This window comes from Athene cunicularia, assembly GCF_003259725.1.
Source record: "Athene cunicularia isolate RWA chromosome 1 unlocalized genomic scaffold, athCun1 chr1_part2, whole genome shotgun sequence".
NCBI lineage: Eukaryota > Metazoa > Chordata > Aves > Strigiformes > Strigidae > Athene > Athene cunicularia.
The window spans coordinates 2,889,129-2,906,206 of NW_020799092.1; the positions used below are offsets into that span (position 1 = coordinate 2,889,129).

The window sequence follows — 17,078 nt, forward strand, 5'->3', positions numbered from 1 at the left end:
TGATGAGGGGAGCAAAGCTGAGTTTACATGTTCTTATGCTATCCAAATTACTGCTATGGAAATTTAGTAATTACTCCCTGGAAAATTACCATAAAGCAGAAAGAGTTAGGGTTAAACTTAGAAAAAAATCTATATAAGATAAATGACAAAAAAGCTTTAATTATGATGAGATGCTTAATACTTTGTGTAATTGGATAACGAAACTGTGCTGCAGTAAATTGACATTTTTTTATTTCTTTTAAACTGAGTTGTCTAGAAGCCTATATAGACATTAATTGGTATGCAGATCTAAACCACATTTTAAGTTTATAATTTTCTGAGATCATTACAGCATCTCTGTTACATGTGCTCCTTACATGCATGCTCAGCCTCTACTTGATTAAAAATCATCATCTGGACACTTTCAAAAAGCTGGCTTTAGGAGTGGGTCTGACATAAAATTCATTATATTTCAAAGGTGTAATTATAAGTTACATTTTAAAGCAGAATTTATAATCAAAAGAATAATGAGGCACCGTGGGATCAACGGTGCTCAGTTTCTCCCCTTGGCTCCTTTCACCTTCTTGGACTTTGTCTTGCTGTCCTAACTGGCTGCCAGCTCTGAGCCTTCCTCACTAGATGTAAGCAGAGCAGTGAACTCCTGTCTTCTGTGACTATGCCTCAGCCCACCTGGTTGTTTCTCTGAAGCACTACCTGATACTTGGCTAACCAAAACCAGGCTCTTCAGAAGATGGGCAGAAAGAACAAGAGAGAATTTCCAGGTCCGCCATGCATGTTACCTTCTCTTGCTGACTCATACCACGTACGCGTTTTTGACTACCATGACAGTTATACATTAACAATGGCAAACTAAAAAACAATTCCTGTCTGGGTAAGACCAGATCTTTAAGCAAATAAAAAGTTAACAAGAATGCTGGTTGTAGACCCAGGAGTGAGAATGTCTAGTGTAGAGTTCACTATGTTCCTTCCCCTTGGATGTTTGGGAAAGCAGCACTGCATGAGTGATGTGCAGACTCTCTTTGGGAGCTTCTTGGGAATGCTCGTCTCAGACATGCTGTGGGGGGCCAGAACTGTTGTTGAACAACAACAGTTGAAGCTCTGTATGAGTTTTCTCAAGGCTATGAAGAGCCTGTGGCCTTTTAAAGGAATCTCTTTTTTTCATGATTCAGGCAGGAATATCATGGCAGCAGAAGGTGGGAACACTCAGCCTGCAGTTCCGTGGTTCAGCTAGGAGAAGTTGGAGGTCCATCAAAAATTGGATGCAATTCTTTCCAGGGAAGTAGAAAAGACTGTGGCTTTTTCTCAGTAAATTGGGCCAATGTGAACAATACTGTCTGAAGGGGAGAGAGGCTCAGCTTCAGTTTATTCCTAGGCAGAACAAGGCTTCTGCCTCTATGTCCACTTTTGAGAGATTAATGGAAAATGGGATTGGCTGCTAATACAAGTTAAGATTAAGCAATCTGACACTTGTGCCAGAAAATAACAGATGTCCGGTAACTTCTTATCATGTGAATCTTCTACTCAGAAAGGTAATGCTTTAAATTTGGGGATAATATACTTTGTTTTTCTAGTCTCATGTGCACAGAGGGCAACACGTAACATCAGTTTTACCTATGAGATTTACAAGCAATACCTCTGTAATTAATAGTATTACATCTCAGTTGTGAACATGTGATTTGGGGATTAAGCTTTCTTGGTGCAGGTCTCTTAACAGAGTGCAAAATCAGGCAACTGATACTGCCAACAAACACCCTTTCTTATCTCCTTTTGTCAGACCAATCATTTATCTTTAGCGGTCTCTGTGAAGTTCATAATTTGTGTTGGCATATCTGTGCTCTTGTTCTAAGGTGCCATCAGGATCCCATTTCAATCTAGTAACTGCTTAACATTTTTAACATTGCTTCTTGGATAGACAAGGTTTGATAAGGCAGCAGGGATTAGGAGACTTCCCATCACAGGACGGAAACTGCGGTGGAGCCAGGTCTGGCTGACTACTCGCACACCCACCATGCATCTGCTCCTTCACCCATTTGCACGTGTCTTCTCAGAGGGGCAGAGAGGCATGGCCCTAACGACAGCTCGGGAATCTCCAGTCCTCACGTCCCCAGGCAGCTGCCCCTGTCACAGAGGCTTTAAATTTCCAACTGTCTTTCTAACCATTCCCCCTCCAGACTTGTCGAGGTACCAGTCTGCAGCCAAAATAGCCGTAGCCAGCAGTGTGCTCGCTGCACTGACCTGTTACTAGTTGTCAGATTCTATAAAGTACTGCTGAGGTTCCTGTGATGCATTGCAGATATCTGGTATGTATATTGCTTTCTAATTTATGCTTTACCCTGTTCTTTTTTTCCAGGAGATGAGCTTTTTAACAGCTACATGGGTGTTACTGTGGTGACTGTAACCAGGCAAAAACACACAGTTCGTATTGAGAATAGTTCTACATTTGTGGACTTGGATATGATTAAGAGATTTTTAAAGGCATGCTGTAATTTTTGCCCTTCCCTGCAGAACAGAGAGGTTTCTCATGAACTTTCAGTTACACACTATGAAGCAGAAAGGCATGATTCATCTACAAAAGCATGTGTGTATTAGTATATATATATATATATATATATACACAAACACACACATATTATGCAAATAAATATTGTGACTTCTACCTAGTTAGAGATTTAGAAGATATTTTCTCCAAGCAGAATTAAGATTATTTAGACATTTGACTCTTAATTTCTTTATGCTTTATTTGGATTTCTTGTTAAATTTAATTTTACCTTAGAATTTCCAGGGTTTATAATTCTTAGGGTTTTAATAATTGCATTATCTCTGTAATATATTGTACTGTAAATCACTGCCACGTGGCCTTAACATTGCCTCCATCTTCAGGAGTTTCTTCAGTTTTATACTGTAATTTCCCTGCAGTATGAAGCTTTTGAAGAGACAGCGTTCTGTGATTCTTACCTGAGGAGCGCCTTTCCAAAAAAGGTGAGAATGTGATATCTGAAAGATTTGATTATTACTCTTGAAATTCAAAACTGTAAACTATGTGAGTTTTGAACCCAAATGTATCATTCTAACTTAGTTTCTTAGAGAAATCTAGAACAAGTGTAGCAATTAATGAAAAAGATTGTAGTGCAAACCTAAATTCCTAATATACTGGTAACTGCAAATTAATTTCAGCAATCAGATGTGAGAGCTATTTTCCTCCAGTGTGCAACTCTGAAATTTTAGCGAACATTAATAATAAATTAGAAGTCTGATAAGCTGTTTCTCTAAGCTGATTTAAGACAAGAAATGCACCAAATGCTACACTTCTTAAGGACTTCATTTTTAATGAGTCACAAGCTAATGAAGGACTGAGTTGAAAATCCTCTAGAATATTGCCTACCAGTTAATAGAGTTACTGAATGAAAGGGTAGAGGTACCCTTTGATCAAGCAGTCTGAGTGCCTTCCTATTATAACCATTGCATTTTACCTCCTCAATTCAGTGCTGAGTCTGGTAGCTCATGGTTGACAGCAACAGATCCCTCAGTAAGGCATCAAGCCTTGATCTGAAGATGGGGGGAGGGAGAAGGGTGAGATGGAGAATTGTTTCTTTCAGTCATTTGCTCCACCTGTTAACCACTCCATCATTAAAAATCTATGCACCTTTTTTTGCCTGCCCCCTGCCCCCACAACAGGCATTATAGGGAGGTTAAGGAGCAACTTTATATGTTTAATAAAGAACTTGGATACCTGCTCTGGGTTCAGTTTAGCCTTGGCAGTGAAACTGTGACTGTACTTCTGTAAAAATATCTATGACTCTGAACTTCGTGTCCTCCTTCAGTTGCATTTCTCAGTCCCCAGAGCTGCACAACAGGGCTGTTCACAGTTTCACAACGAAAACAAACCGAGAAGGACAAAGAACCAGAGAGGAAAGGAATATAATAAGCAATGAAGAGACGTATATGTTTTATGACTCTACCCTGGTAGGAAAGATCTTGGACATGTACACACAAAAGAAAATCAGGTCTTCCAGTAAATAGTGCCATCTCCTTTTTATTCAATTTTCACTAGTACTTATCATAATCTTTGTTTAAAAAATTAAAGTTGCAAAAGGGGCTGCAAAGTGATTCCTCTGGACCTGGATCCACACTTCACTGGGGTGTCCCCCTCTACTTGTGCCAATGCAAAGAAAAAAAATCCAAATTCTTAAAGAGTAAGTGCAAAGGAGAGAAATGAGTAATCTTGTGAATTGATGTTGCCTGTTAGCTTACATTCTGGACTCAGGATCTGGTGTTTTGGAAAACCATCTGTGTTCTGTTACATTTGTTCACTTTAATCTCCTCAACAGCAAAGGTCTTCCCTTTAAATCCTCAGTGTCTCCTTGCTTTCTTGCTTCACATTTGAAATCTAACAGGCATGATACAAATTTCATGTACCTCCAACATTTTTCCATCCCACTTGGTAAACTTTTATAGATCCAGCTATCATGTATCTAGCAGGTAACAAACACACTGTGGCAGATGTTTCCATCCTGTCATCTGATGTTTTCAGAAGGATGTTTCCACTGGAAACCTTGCTCCAGATTGCGTGCTGCAACACAGGAATGACACTGACTGTAGTTAAAAGGACCTCTTACAGGGTCTGTAACCTGGATTGGCCTTGAAAAAAGTTTGGAGAAGGTCTGGAGGAGACTGACCCAGGCAGCCTGTCCCAGCCCCAAGCACTGACCAGGAGGATGTCTCCATGAGAGCTTTATTCCATGCCTGCAGAAGAAGGGGTGTGAGCCTGTGTACACCTACTGTGCGCTTTCCTGTATGCTTCCTTTTCAATTCAGATAGGGGAAAGTAGATACACACCTACTTTCCTCTTTTCAGTAATTAATCCAAGAGGAGTGACTATGTTGTGCACTAACTGCAAACTGAGCACACCGTGACGGGCAGTTTCTATTGCTTCTTTTGAATTCATCATTTCCTCTATCTTTTCAAGTCAGTCATTTTGAATTTTGCTCTGCTCAGGCTCTTCCATTCAGTCTCTCATAAACTGTTCATGCCACAAAGCATTATTTCATTTTATCTGGAAAGCTGGACTGATTATAATATTTAATCTATTTCAGGAAGTTTTCAGAGGTCAGCAGTGTCAAGGAATAACAATTTGCATTATGTCCTTTATTATGTGTATTATTTTTTCAAAAGAATATTATTTAACTGTCACAAGGTAACTAGAAGCATTCTTGAAGTTTGTGCTTGTTGTAAACATCATATCCTCTTCCCCCAACTTTGAAATTGTTACATAAACTAGGAGATTAAAACCAAATTTTTATTCTAAAAATCTGGGCAAGTCAGAAGTAGATTCTTAATTTCTAGCTTTTTTATTGATGAAACACATTTTTTAAAATAGTAAAATTTTAAGTAGAAGATTAACTGATTTAGAAAAGTTAACAATATGAATCGTAATTAATTTTTTAACTCTTTAATACATAGAAATTTTAAAGTATCCTTTTTACTGCTCCCATGTATAAAAACTCCTAAATAAATAGGTAAGATTAGACTGGTATTATCTTGAACTGGTGTGTTCATGTTCCAGTCTCTGACTGGAAGTATGATTTCCGATTAGTCTGCTATTGCATATCATACCCTCAGCTGATCCTCATTAAAGGGCCACCTGAAGAATTACTGAGCCTATGGAAACGGGAACAAGTGCTTCCAGTGTTATCCCAGTGATGTTTTAGTTGTTAGGAGAGGACTTTTGCTCTTATGAATTCCAGTCTTCAGTGACTGAAGTCTCTGTCATACTTTAATAAGTTTTTGAAGTGTTATGTATTAACAGTGCATTCAAATTGTGGAAAAGATTTCTGCCAACTGATCTGGCCACTCGTTTACTCAAAGGAGCATTCTCCATGTGACTGCTACTGTATTAGTTGGATATAGTGAGACTACAAGCTCTATATGAGCTTCTGCCTAAGGGACCAGAAAGAAACTTCCCTTCTGTGAGTAAAAAAGTTCATTTTTTGCAAATCTTTATGAATGTGCTAGCACTAATGTCAGAAGCTACAATTCCCCTTTTAATTAAAATACTCAAGGTTATAAAAAAAAGATGGTTTCTTCATTTATTCTGCAATTTTAGAGTCAAAGTAAACTAGCACAAGAGTTTTAGCCTAATGTATGCAGTGTTCATGCAGAAACACTTTGTCCACTTGTTACTTGGGCAGTTTTATCTTCTTGGGAAAAAAGACTTGAAAGATTTGACCCCTGACTGCTTTCCAGCAGTTTTCTGTGCATTATAGAAAATAAATTGAAAATTGTTGCCTCTTTTTCGCACTCTTTCCCTGACCATTCAGTAAATGAAATGTCCTCACTCTAGAGTCAAAGCCAACACACATACAGATGCTGCCTTGTGCACCTAGTCTTTTCCATGCAATTTGAATAAAGCATGAATATTCAAAATACTCTTACAAGCATCTGTGCAAAAATAATATAAATACTGTTGTTCACAGCTGGTCTAAAGGAGTTCTTCAGACTATCATAAGCAGTCCACTGCATAGCCATAATGTTTAGAGAATGGAAAAGCAATTGTACTACTTGTGTTCAGGTTCCCTGAACTTAAACTCGGAGAAAGTTTATACCAGGTGGGACAGAGGATTCACTTTCATCTCAGAGAAACATATCCTTGAAAATTATCTATATACTTTGGTGACATACACCTATGAATCAGGAACAGAGAACAAATTCTAACCTTGCAAATACATCTGTTATTCCTGGTCCTGGAAATAGTTCAAGTTTGTTGGGTTCTTTTTTTTAATATAGTTTTGGATTTGCAGAGGGATGGTTTCTACAGAGTTCCCTGGTGATAGTTACATTAGAATTTTATAGGCTGCTCATGTAAACTTGATCTTTCATGGCTCAGTATTAGCTTTTTAATAGAACACAGTTCATACTGGCTTTTATTGCTCTTTAATTTAGGCTGGGGTTTTTATGTGGCTCCTCAGCTGCAAGGAATGTGGCCTACACTTGTTGGAAACTTCTTGTCTGTGTAAACCTGCTATTGATGCCCTTTTTTCTTGCATAGTGTAACACTCTCAAAGAGCTAAACTTGCCTGTATTTGTCATGCAGATCAATTACTCTACATAGCAAACCCTGTTCTCATATTACAAGTGGGAGCCCAGAACATTTAGGTAGTATCCTGAAGTCTCTCCTACCTTTGTATCATATTTTGATTGTTTCACAAATATAGAAATTCATAGCTGAATTGTCTACATAAATCATTCTTAGCAAATAGTGCTCCTTATTCAAAGGACACATGCAAATAATTCCCAGCCAAATGTTAGTTATTGGCTTCTAAGTTCATGTGCTTTTTGAAGTGATCCCAATATCGCTCTTCTCTTTTGGGCATCTGAAATTGTTTAAAGCAATATGTGATTTCTCACTCTTCTATAAGGGAAAGGCAATTTCTAAATAGGGTGAAGAAAAATGTAATTTAAATAAAAGCGTATTTTATTTTGGATATTCATATTTATAACAGCAACTTTACTCAACAGAGAGAGAATTTTCTACCTAAAAAGATCTTTCTTCTTAATAGTTATTCTAGATAAATTTGTATGGACAATTCAGATAGCTTTAAAAACTCTGTATAAGATACTAAGAGGAACACAGCTTATGTTTTCACATCTTATGAAGAAAGGATGTTCTTTCTTGTGCATTAATGTTACATCAGAATTTCTGGCAAGCTGTCCAGCTATACATAGTAAATATTTCATATACCAATGAAGTGATTCCTCAGCAATTCAACTACTCAGCACAGATTAGATTTAATTTATGGTGAATATCTGCACCCATTAAACAGTGAAACAGGCTCCTACATAAGTGATCCTTTCATGCTGTTATTTAGATAAATTTTTAAAAAGGTCTTATCTCTCCAGATTATAGTCTTTTAAAGATCATAATTTCAAAAACACTCCCAGGCCTGAATTTTGAACTTTCGTATTGAAGAGGGAATATATGTGATTTTGAGTTAAAATATACAGATGTAGGGCTAAGATTAACGCTATCAAGGGAAGGCATAAAATGTACCTCTTACTGAATTAGGCATTTGTTTTGTATATCTAATGATAAAATCAATACATGGCTCCATCAGAGGAAAGATCCATCAGCCTCTATCTTGATAGCGTTCAGTCAAGAGATTGAATTTGCAAGCTTCAAGGGGGAGAAATATTTCTCCATCTTTTGACGATCCATATTGCACTAATTCAGACAGCTCTTACACAGAGCTGCACCAGTTTACTTGAACACTGCTTTCAATATCATTTCATTAAACCAATGCAAAAGGTTGTGTTGACCTTTTAAATATATATTTAAATCTGATCAGTGGAGCTTAAATCGATTAGGAACTGATTTTAAGCCAACTCTTAAGGCAAATAAGTGTGTCCACACAGGGTTCCTCAGCTGTTCAACAAAGTGATGTGAAATCCAATTTAAATTAAGCTGCTGCAAATAAAGCACTGTTGTGTTGTACCCAAGTCCCAAATGTGCCCTCCACGTTCATTGAGAACTTTCTTTTAACTTGAACAGAAAACCTGAGGGAGATACAGTTAATGACGTGAAATCTGCTCATCCCTGTCAGGAAAGGAGGAGTGACTGTAAAACACGGTAAGAAGCTTCCAAACAACCAAAGCTCAGCTGAAAGCTGCATTTGTAAGCCTGTTCACTGCCAAATGATGGAGTGTTTTTTACTCTTCTCTCTTGGCAGCTGTAACTGCAGTCAACTAGATGGGTGGCATCAGTAATACCAGCACTCACCAGACTCTGGCAGGAGGAGGCCTCCTCCATATCTGACAGGCTAAAAAGATCCAAAGTGAGTTTAAAGGAAATCCCCTCTAGTTCGTGTTTGCTAGGGACTGGGACAACTACGGTTTCCAACTTTTGGCTTGCTTTCACAGCAGCTCTGGTGTTTTCGCAGAGTAGATTATTCCACTCTCCCAAAACCTCACCAGAGACCTTTGCAGGACTGCAGAGAAGCCCCTTTATCTTCACAACATGTAAGTCTACAGGGGAATTTCACAGATTTTGCTCTCACAGCAAAGAAATGAGAGATGAAAAATGAACCGCACTCCGTACTGATTCATAATGCGAATAAGATGGAATGAAATGGGTATTTGTAGAAGGGAGAGATTACCTGATAATTTCTACACATCAGCAAACCTGCAACTTGGGTTTTAATGATTGAGTTTAAAAACACAGTGAAATACAAACATACAATCATAGAATCATACAATAAAAAACACTGGGAGAGAAAGCAGGGGTGAAAGGAGTAAATAGAAGGAAATAGTAAGGTAAATCGAGGAAAAACTGGTTTAGCATAAGCAGCTAAATTATTGTAATAAACTATGGTAACTAATTTGCTAAATTAAGCAAGGCGGGTGCTGTAATAAACTATTGTAACTGATTTGCTAGGCTGGGCAAGGTGGGTCGGTACACTTGAATGATCTGTAAATGTTAAACAATTGAATGTAAAGTGGGCCATTTGGACTGAAACAATGTAACCGTGTCTCAGAAACCCCACCTAGAGCTGACGTGTAACTGCTGTTTGAAGAAAAGCCCACCAAAAGGATGAGATCGTGAGGCTTTTAAAAGATCCAATAGGAGAAAAGCGCACCAAGAGACCAAGGCTTCGAGACTTCCAAAAGACCCCATAGGAGGAGGACACGCACCCCAGCAACCCAAATGACCCGATGGAAAAGAGCAGGACAACTCTCTGACGGGAGGAGATGGGTTAAAGGCGATGACACGAGAGTATAAAAACCGCTGGATTTGGAACTCGGGGTGCGTGTTGGCAGAGTTGCGGCTCTCCGTGCACCCAGCGCTGCTTTGCCTATTGCTTCCCACCCTAAATCGATTGACCCCAAATAAAAACATATATTTTTATAAAAATTGGCTTCGTCTGATTATAACATTATTAATCAGATCACATGGGAATGCAAGTTGCAATCCTGGTCTTCTGGGGGCTATTGGTTCCTCAGCCTCCCCGACCCCACTCTCACCCAGATCAACTGCCATCTGCTCAGTTTTCCCCTGTCCTAGTACTGAAGAAAGTGAACAGTTTTCCTTATACTCTTAAATATGTTTTAATTAACAGTTCTGCTGTATGAAAGAAGCGTTTTAAAGTGCTCTTCCTTGGCTTCAGACCTCTTTCTAACCAAAGGCTGCTGTTTGATGAGCATTTGCAGAAGCTGTCCTGGCCAGTCCAACCCCCAGCAGGAGAAACGTATCTAAATGCAAAGGTGGGTACTTTGTCGCTCCTTGTAGGAACAAAGGCAGGTTTGGGGCTTTGTTTTTATTCCTCCAGGGCATGAAAAGGGTCTGGTAACTGCTGATGGTTTGAATGTGTGTGGTATTGCCAGATCTCTGGCCTCTTTCTTTTTCCGGCTTTCCTGCTTCCTCAAAATTACTTAGAATATTACCATTCAGACCTGTGCAACTGGTTGTCTTGAATAACTGCAGACTCACAACGTTGCAGGATGTGAGTGAACTTGAACATAAGGATCTTCCATGATAAATTCATTCACTCAAATATATTTCTATATTTTGAGGTAAAGGAGTTAGCTCCTTTGTAGTTGTAGTAAATTCTCACCCAATATAGAACTTTCCATGTGTCTTTCTAAGACCTCCCTGAAGCTGTTGCATCTTGTTCTTTTATTTGTGAAGTCTTGTTGATACTGCAAACAGGTGGGAGAGTATTCCTAGTGCTGGATATGGCTCTTTACTCTTTCTCCTAGCACAGATTGGAATTGGCAGATCCTTAAACTGGGTTCAAAAATATAATTTATGAATGTGGTGAGCAGAGGGAGAAAGAAAAAAAAAAAACACCAAACAAAAAGCCCACAGTGACTGGAGTGGGGAGAAGGGACTACATCACTCTGCAGTGGTAAATTACCAAAAGCAAAAATGACCAAAGCACTAGGCCCTGCACCTTACACTTGCTTCTCTGCTTGCTCCTATTTTCTGCATTTCCTGAAGCTGTCAGGATTGGGGAGCTCATGCTTTCCAATCAGTGAAAGTTTGCTGCTTTAAATGGTCCTTCTTTCCATTGGAGTTCTGGAGATCCTGTTGTGCTGAGCTTTGAAATTAAAGGAAAGGATGTTTGACACAGCAGGATTATGTTCAAAGTATATGAACCTGCAAAGAAGTAAGGCAGTTTTAAAATTTATTTTATTGTTCAGTATAGAACTGGCAGGCAGACCATCTCTGGTTCACTGACCTAGATGCTGTAAAGAACTTTCCAGTGGAGTCCAAAGTAAGGCTGGAACTAACTATATTGTCTTTATCTGGGCATTCATGATAGAGAGAAGTTAAATGCCAGAAATACTTGAAATCCTGCCTTCTGACTGAGTTAGGTACCACAATTTTTTGTTCCTGCTTATGCTGGTATAGGAGGCAGGGGACTGCTGGATCCCTCACTCTTGGCTTCCCTTGTAATATCCATATAGTTTTTTGCACCTGTAATTGCCATGTCTGTGGGCCACCTAATTTCTTTTTCCCATTCCTTTGTGTCTTTCCAAGAAGAAGCACTATAAAATTAGGGTTTTTTTTTCCCTGAATAAAAAAAAAAAAAAAAAAGCGCGCTTGGATTTGGATTTTGTAGTTTTCAATTACCAAATAGTGCCTTTGCTATGACTACCAGGGGCTTCAACAAAATGCTTTTACTGATAGCAGCATCTCTACTATTGTGACAAAGAAGAATGGCAAAGGCTAACGAACTGAACTGTGTCTTGTTGAGCAGGACCTGCAGTTAGGAAATTGATTCAGTTAGAAGAGATCTTTGGAAGAATTTTGGGATACTGTATTTTTTGTAAAGAGGACAAAGAATTAATGGGGGAAGACAAATGCAAAGCTGTAGCTTGATGGTTCTCACTTCCTTTCAAACAGCATCAAAACCTTTGACTCAGTGGAGGTGGATTCCAGACCTCCCTGTTTTGATAATGTTTTTTTCTTATTTTAGTGCTTATTCCCTCTCTGTTACTCTCTCCCCACATTCAAGACTGTTAAGGACAAGTTGTAGATAAGAATATCTGTAAACAGTGTTTTAGTGTCTCCCACACAGCAGTCTGGAACTGCCTCTCCTCTGTTACTGAAGGTTCATGGATTTCCCAAATCAGTAGGAGTTTTATATGCAGGCAAGCTTGTGTTACTACTTTGGTTACTCTCATGGTTTTTCCTGGCTACTGTTAATTAGCCTGGCAGATCTTCCAGTGTTGCTTACATGCAGTAGTAGATGAGTATAACTACTTGTATTGAGCTATCATAACATTCTCATTTTCTTGCATCCTCTTTGAAAAGATAAAAGGCACTTTGAAAACTCTTGTCTAAGTAACGAAGATCCAGACTGTGACCTGGTACTCAAATGATGTCTCTAGTGTGGTTACTGGTGCCGTCTCCTGCACTTGGACGATCTCATAGCCTCTTGTCACCTCATGCAGTTCTTCTGGGATGTTCAGGTTAAAAACAATCACTCCCCTGCTACTACTTTCCTGCTACCCTCTGAAAGACTTGCCCTCTCTCTGATTTACAATCTCAGCCCCTGTCTCTGACATCTCTTCAGGATCCCAGCTCAGGTTAAAGCAGGACTTTCTCAAGCCCTCTCTCTTTCCTGTGTGTGCATTTTTGGCTCGGTTACTGTCGGCAGTCTCACTCTCCCACCTCTTCTTCAGCCTTGTGAGTAAAAGAGGTGAGGCCACAGCTGACCTAGAGGTATGGTGACTCTTGGGCCCACGTCTTGTCTCCCCGAGCTACAGGAGGCATGGAGACCCCTGGCTCCCCTGGGCACCTCCGTGGAGGCTGCCACCCTGGCTGCAGAACATGTCTTCTCCTCTGAGCAGAAGCTGGGATGCTGGTTTCTCTCGGGAGGTGGCAGCACAGCCAGATGCAATCAGCATCTGCAGCTTAGCGCCCAGAACTGCAAAGGGGTGGCAGGGAGTTGGGGCTGGTGTGGGATTCCATCCGAGGTGGAGCTCCCTAGTTGGGGGTGATGATCAGGATAGGGAGCATGGGGGTGTTGATGCATAGGAGGGATAGCTTCAAACCCTTTCTTGAAGCAGAGTGGCATCAGCTCAACATCCTCACCGTAATGCACTGGGGTCTGTCTGTCCTGATGACGTTTCTCTGTTTCGGCTGCAGCTGACTGTCAGCAGCGGTGTGGGGCTGAGATGCCCACTGTGGGGACAGTGTCATTTGTTGAGCCTAGAGCCACACCCCCGGCCGCCTTTTTTCATGTATGGGGAAAGTCTGTCTGCAGGAGATTGGGCGCAGTCATTAAGTACAATGGTTTTTGCAAGCACCTACTTACCTGCAGGCTGTCACAATGGTTGTGTGTTATTTTACCTGCAAGTTATCAAGCAGCTTTAGGTAAAATGCCACAGGAAAAGAAAAGCAACAATTACTCACCATACCATTAAATGCTACAACCTGCTCCTCTCAGAATATCATCTATTCTTTTTAGCTAGATTATTGGGGTCTGGAGGCTCCATTTCTCTCCTGAGGTTTTAGTAATGGATTGCAAAACCAGGGGTACTATATGGGGTATAATGTAACCATCATCTGGAAAACATGCACAGAGGCAGGGGGGTTGGGTTTCTGCAGAAACCAAGCACAGTCTGGTCCAAAAATCTATGGGATATATTGCTTAATCTACCCCTCTGGCTCTGTTCTTTGAATTCAGCTTTCCAGTGCCAAGCACACTGAAATCAGCTGGGGATGCTACAGAGCCTTGGTGGGCAGTTGTTTGCTTACTTCATCAACTTCAAGAAGTTTTGTGGCAACATGAAGACAGTGGATTCAGTTTTGCCCCGATAGTAATTTGTGAATGCTGTCTGTGGATTTGGGCACGCAAAAGCAAAGGGTGCTCGAAATCCCAATTTAGTCAATTCAAATGGTTTTAGTAGCATCAGCAACGAGGGCAGCCAGCCAGTCCTACAATTCTTTACAAAGTCATAAAATGCACTTGATTTTCACTCCTTGGTTTGCAACCATTGAATGGGAAGTAGTTTCATATACCAGGTAATTCCTGCTTGACGCTGCTTAGGGCACCACTGAAACCACACCTTAATCAGGCAGCACTGAGAGGGTGAAGCACAGAAAGGCAACAGAAAAACTTGAGGTTTGCAAGCACCTAGAAAGGGGCCACCTCCCTTTTTTCCCCCCACTCTTTGCTCCTGGCACTTAGAAGGCCCATCCCTGCTATTATGACTGTACAGTAAAGGAAAGTTGTTGCTCTGAAGCATGTTTGAAAGTGTTGCAATTCTCTCCTCTCTTTCAGAGCAGTTTAATTCCTAAGAGTGACCTGAGTGCCCCAGAAAGGTCCTGTGGCATTGGTGTGTGCGCTGAGAATGAGTCATGGTAACAGAGGATGCCTCGCTTGTCTTGTCTGCGGGACTGGGAAGCAGAATGCCAAAAGCTGAGGCAGCAAGGATTGGAAAGCAAAGCAACCTTTCCTGTGTGCCTCTTCCTTCTGACTTGGTTAGTTCCGGGGATCCACACGCTGCCATGCAGATCCCTCTGTTCTGGTGCCTTGGAGGGGCAAGTTTTGTTGGTACCACCACTGCCGGGCCTTCTGCCCAGTCCCCACGTGGGTGGAGGTGAGGAGAGCCAGGGCTGCAAGCAGCTGCCCCTCCACTAGCAGTTAAGCCAGGGACACACATTCAAAGGGTGCATGTATGGAGGGTGGAAGTAATTTGGAGGCTAAATCCCACATAGGAAAATGGCGGTGGCTGCAGAGGGAAAAAAAAAAACCACAACAGAATGAATGTAAAGAAGGGAAATGACCAAAATAAAGGACACTGGTTTTGGAAAGTAATTTCACTGGAGTCACCAGGTTGTTGGTACCTTGCCTTTTGGAACAGTTTTTGACAACTGCGAGAGGAATTTTGTCTCAATTGGGACTAACCATATTCAGAGCAGTTGTCTTGTGTCACTTCGTCTGTCTGTCAGCTTGGCAGTCTCCTCTTTTTCCCCTGCATGTCCCAGTGATTTGAAAAATGATCCATTCTTCAAAGCATCCCTAGTAATTTGGACCAGTGTTTTATTTCTTTTGAGGCTGATTCTTTTCAAAGCTGTACCCTTCCTTTCTGCAGCAGCTACTGACACCTCTCTATAACATATAGCTCTAGGAGGGGGAAAAGAGATCTAAGGGGCTGCATTTCTCCTAGGAGGAAAGAAATTAGAAATGGCACTGAAATCAACAAAACCCAGTTTATTTAATGTGCAGTAAAGAGTGTAGCTCAGGCCTTTTTATGAAGTGCAGGACTGTTAGGGAATACCATCACTAATCTCACTTTGCAAAGCACACTGGAGATCTCTTAATGCACTTCCCATTCTTGGTATTATAGATCTATGTACACAAACCAGTAAGCATGCAGATGTATGTTGTTTTGCACCATGCTTGTTATCTTTTTTTCTGAAAACACCACCACTGTTTTAGCAAGACTTAACTCAAGATCTGCATTGCTATATTCTTTTTGCCGCCAGATACAGAAAGATAAATCCAGACCATATGATTGCTGGCTGTCTGGCTTTGGCCCATTGGCAACCATCCCCCCGTGGTGACATCAGCTGAGGTGGGAAGACTGTAATTTTATATTGCAGTAGTCATGCAAAATGAAAATGAATGTTAACATTTGTCTAGTTTGTTCAATGTTTGTTCAGTGTCCTGGATTCCTACTGGGGACATCACCATACAGATTTAGGGTTAAAATTAATCTTTTTATTAAAAAGAGTATCTTGCAAATTCTGCTTTAAGAAGAGCTATTTTCTTGAAGGTGAAAAATAAATTTTCTCAAGTACCCACCTCCCATTTACAAAATACTCATTTCCAGCGGCTTTCACACTACAGTCCTAAATAAGGAGCAACAGGACAAAAAACTGCATCTGTGCAGCTTCATTTTACTGTTAGCAGTAAGAGACACACCATAGCTGAGCAGCATGTGGGAAAAGGGGCAGGTAAGTGAAATAGAAGCTTTCCATGTAGATAACTAGAGGTGTTAAAGGGTGTATAAATGAGAGAGGGCATTTTTTTTTCTTCAAACTTACTGTGCAACTTTCAAGCTCAACCTGACACTGCAAATATTAGATATGTGCATAACTCAAGGCAACAAGTGTTACATGTCTTTCAAATATGAATCCCATTGAAAATTATTCCAACGCATCCAATGGCGGCATCATCTTGTCCTTACCACAAACCCCTACTTTAGTTTAACATTTATCTGGAGACTGCCAGACATCCTGTCCCAGCAGGCACTGGATCACAAGTAAAAGCTGTATCATCCAGCAAGATGGATATGATGGAGCCCAAGTGGAACTGTGCTATTCGGCCCAAACGCTTACAATAGATATAATATAGATACTGGTTTCCTGTACATACACAAGGGAATGCCCTTTCTGTGCTTCTACTACGTCCTCCTTCCTGCAGCAACAGTGTACAAATTGATTTTAAAGGGTTGACTGCAGAGAGATAGCATGTCTACAGGCACCTGCAAAGCTGGGTGACATTTCAAGACCTGCTTTTGTCCTGCTGGGGAGTATCTTCCCCTCACTTTCCATGTCTTGTGGAATACTACCACTGACTGTCTCAGAAACGTACTTTGAGGTGTACTGACGAAAAGAGTTAAGTTCCCAGTACTAGCTCCCACGCCTGTTGTCTCTGTCTTTGCAACAGAATAGGCAGGGCTTGGGCAACTCCAGCAGCACAAGTAAATCCCATGTTAATTATAACCATAGTTAGTCCAATTTGCGTGCGAAAAAAGTAGTCCGGACAATGCGAATTCTGTCTCTAGCAATTCCACGTTCCGTTTAAAATAAAAACCGCACTGCTGGTGAGCAAAATGGCTACAGTAGTAACACCAACGACCCTACCTCATTCTGCACTTGCTGGAGATCAGTTACAATGGAAGAAAACAAGCCAGAAGTTTAAGGGCTGAAGCCCTTCCTGTGAGGGCAGACAAATCCCAAGAGATTTTAGTGAAATGCTATACGGGTATCAGAAGCCGAGTACGCAAAGTAGCGGGGGCTGGGGTCCTACTTAAAAGCGATCCTGCAGGCTGGAGCCAAACCCGCC

The 17,078-nt window shown here is 40.7% G+C and overlaps 1 protein-coding gene across 1 annotated transcript in view; it reads left to right on the forward strand.

The window, feature by feature from the left end:
- Window positions 1-1,486: 1,486 nt before the first annotated feature.
- RBX1 (ring-box 1) overlaps window positions 1,487-17,078 on the forward strand; it is a 27,102-nt gene continuing 11,510 nt past the window's right edge. The window contains exons 1-3 of the mRNA XM_026863038.1: window positions 1,487-1,529; window positions 2,351-2,475; window positions 2,917-2,979. Of these exons, the coding sequence (XP_026718839.1) occupies window positions 1,487-1,529; window positions 2,351-2,475; window positions 2,917-2,979 (231 nt within the window). The remainder of the gene's footprint in view (window positions 1,530-2,350; window positions 2,476-2,916; window positions 2,980-17,078) is intronic.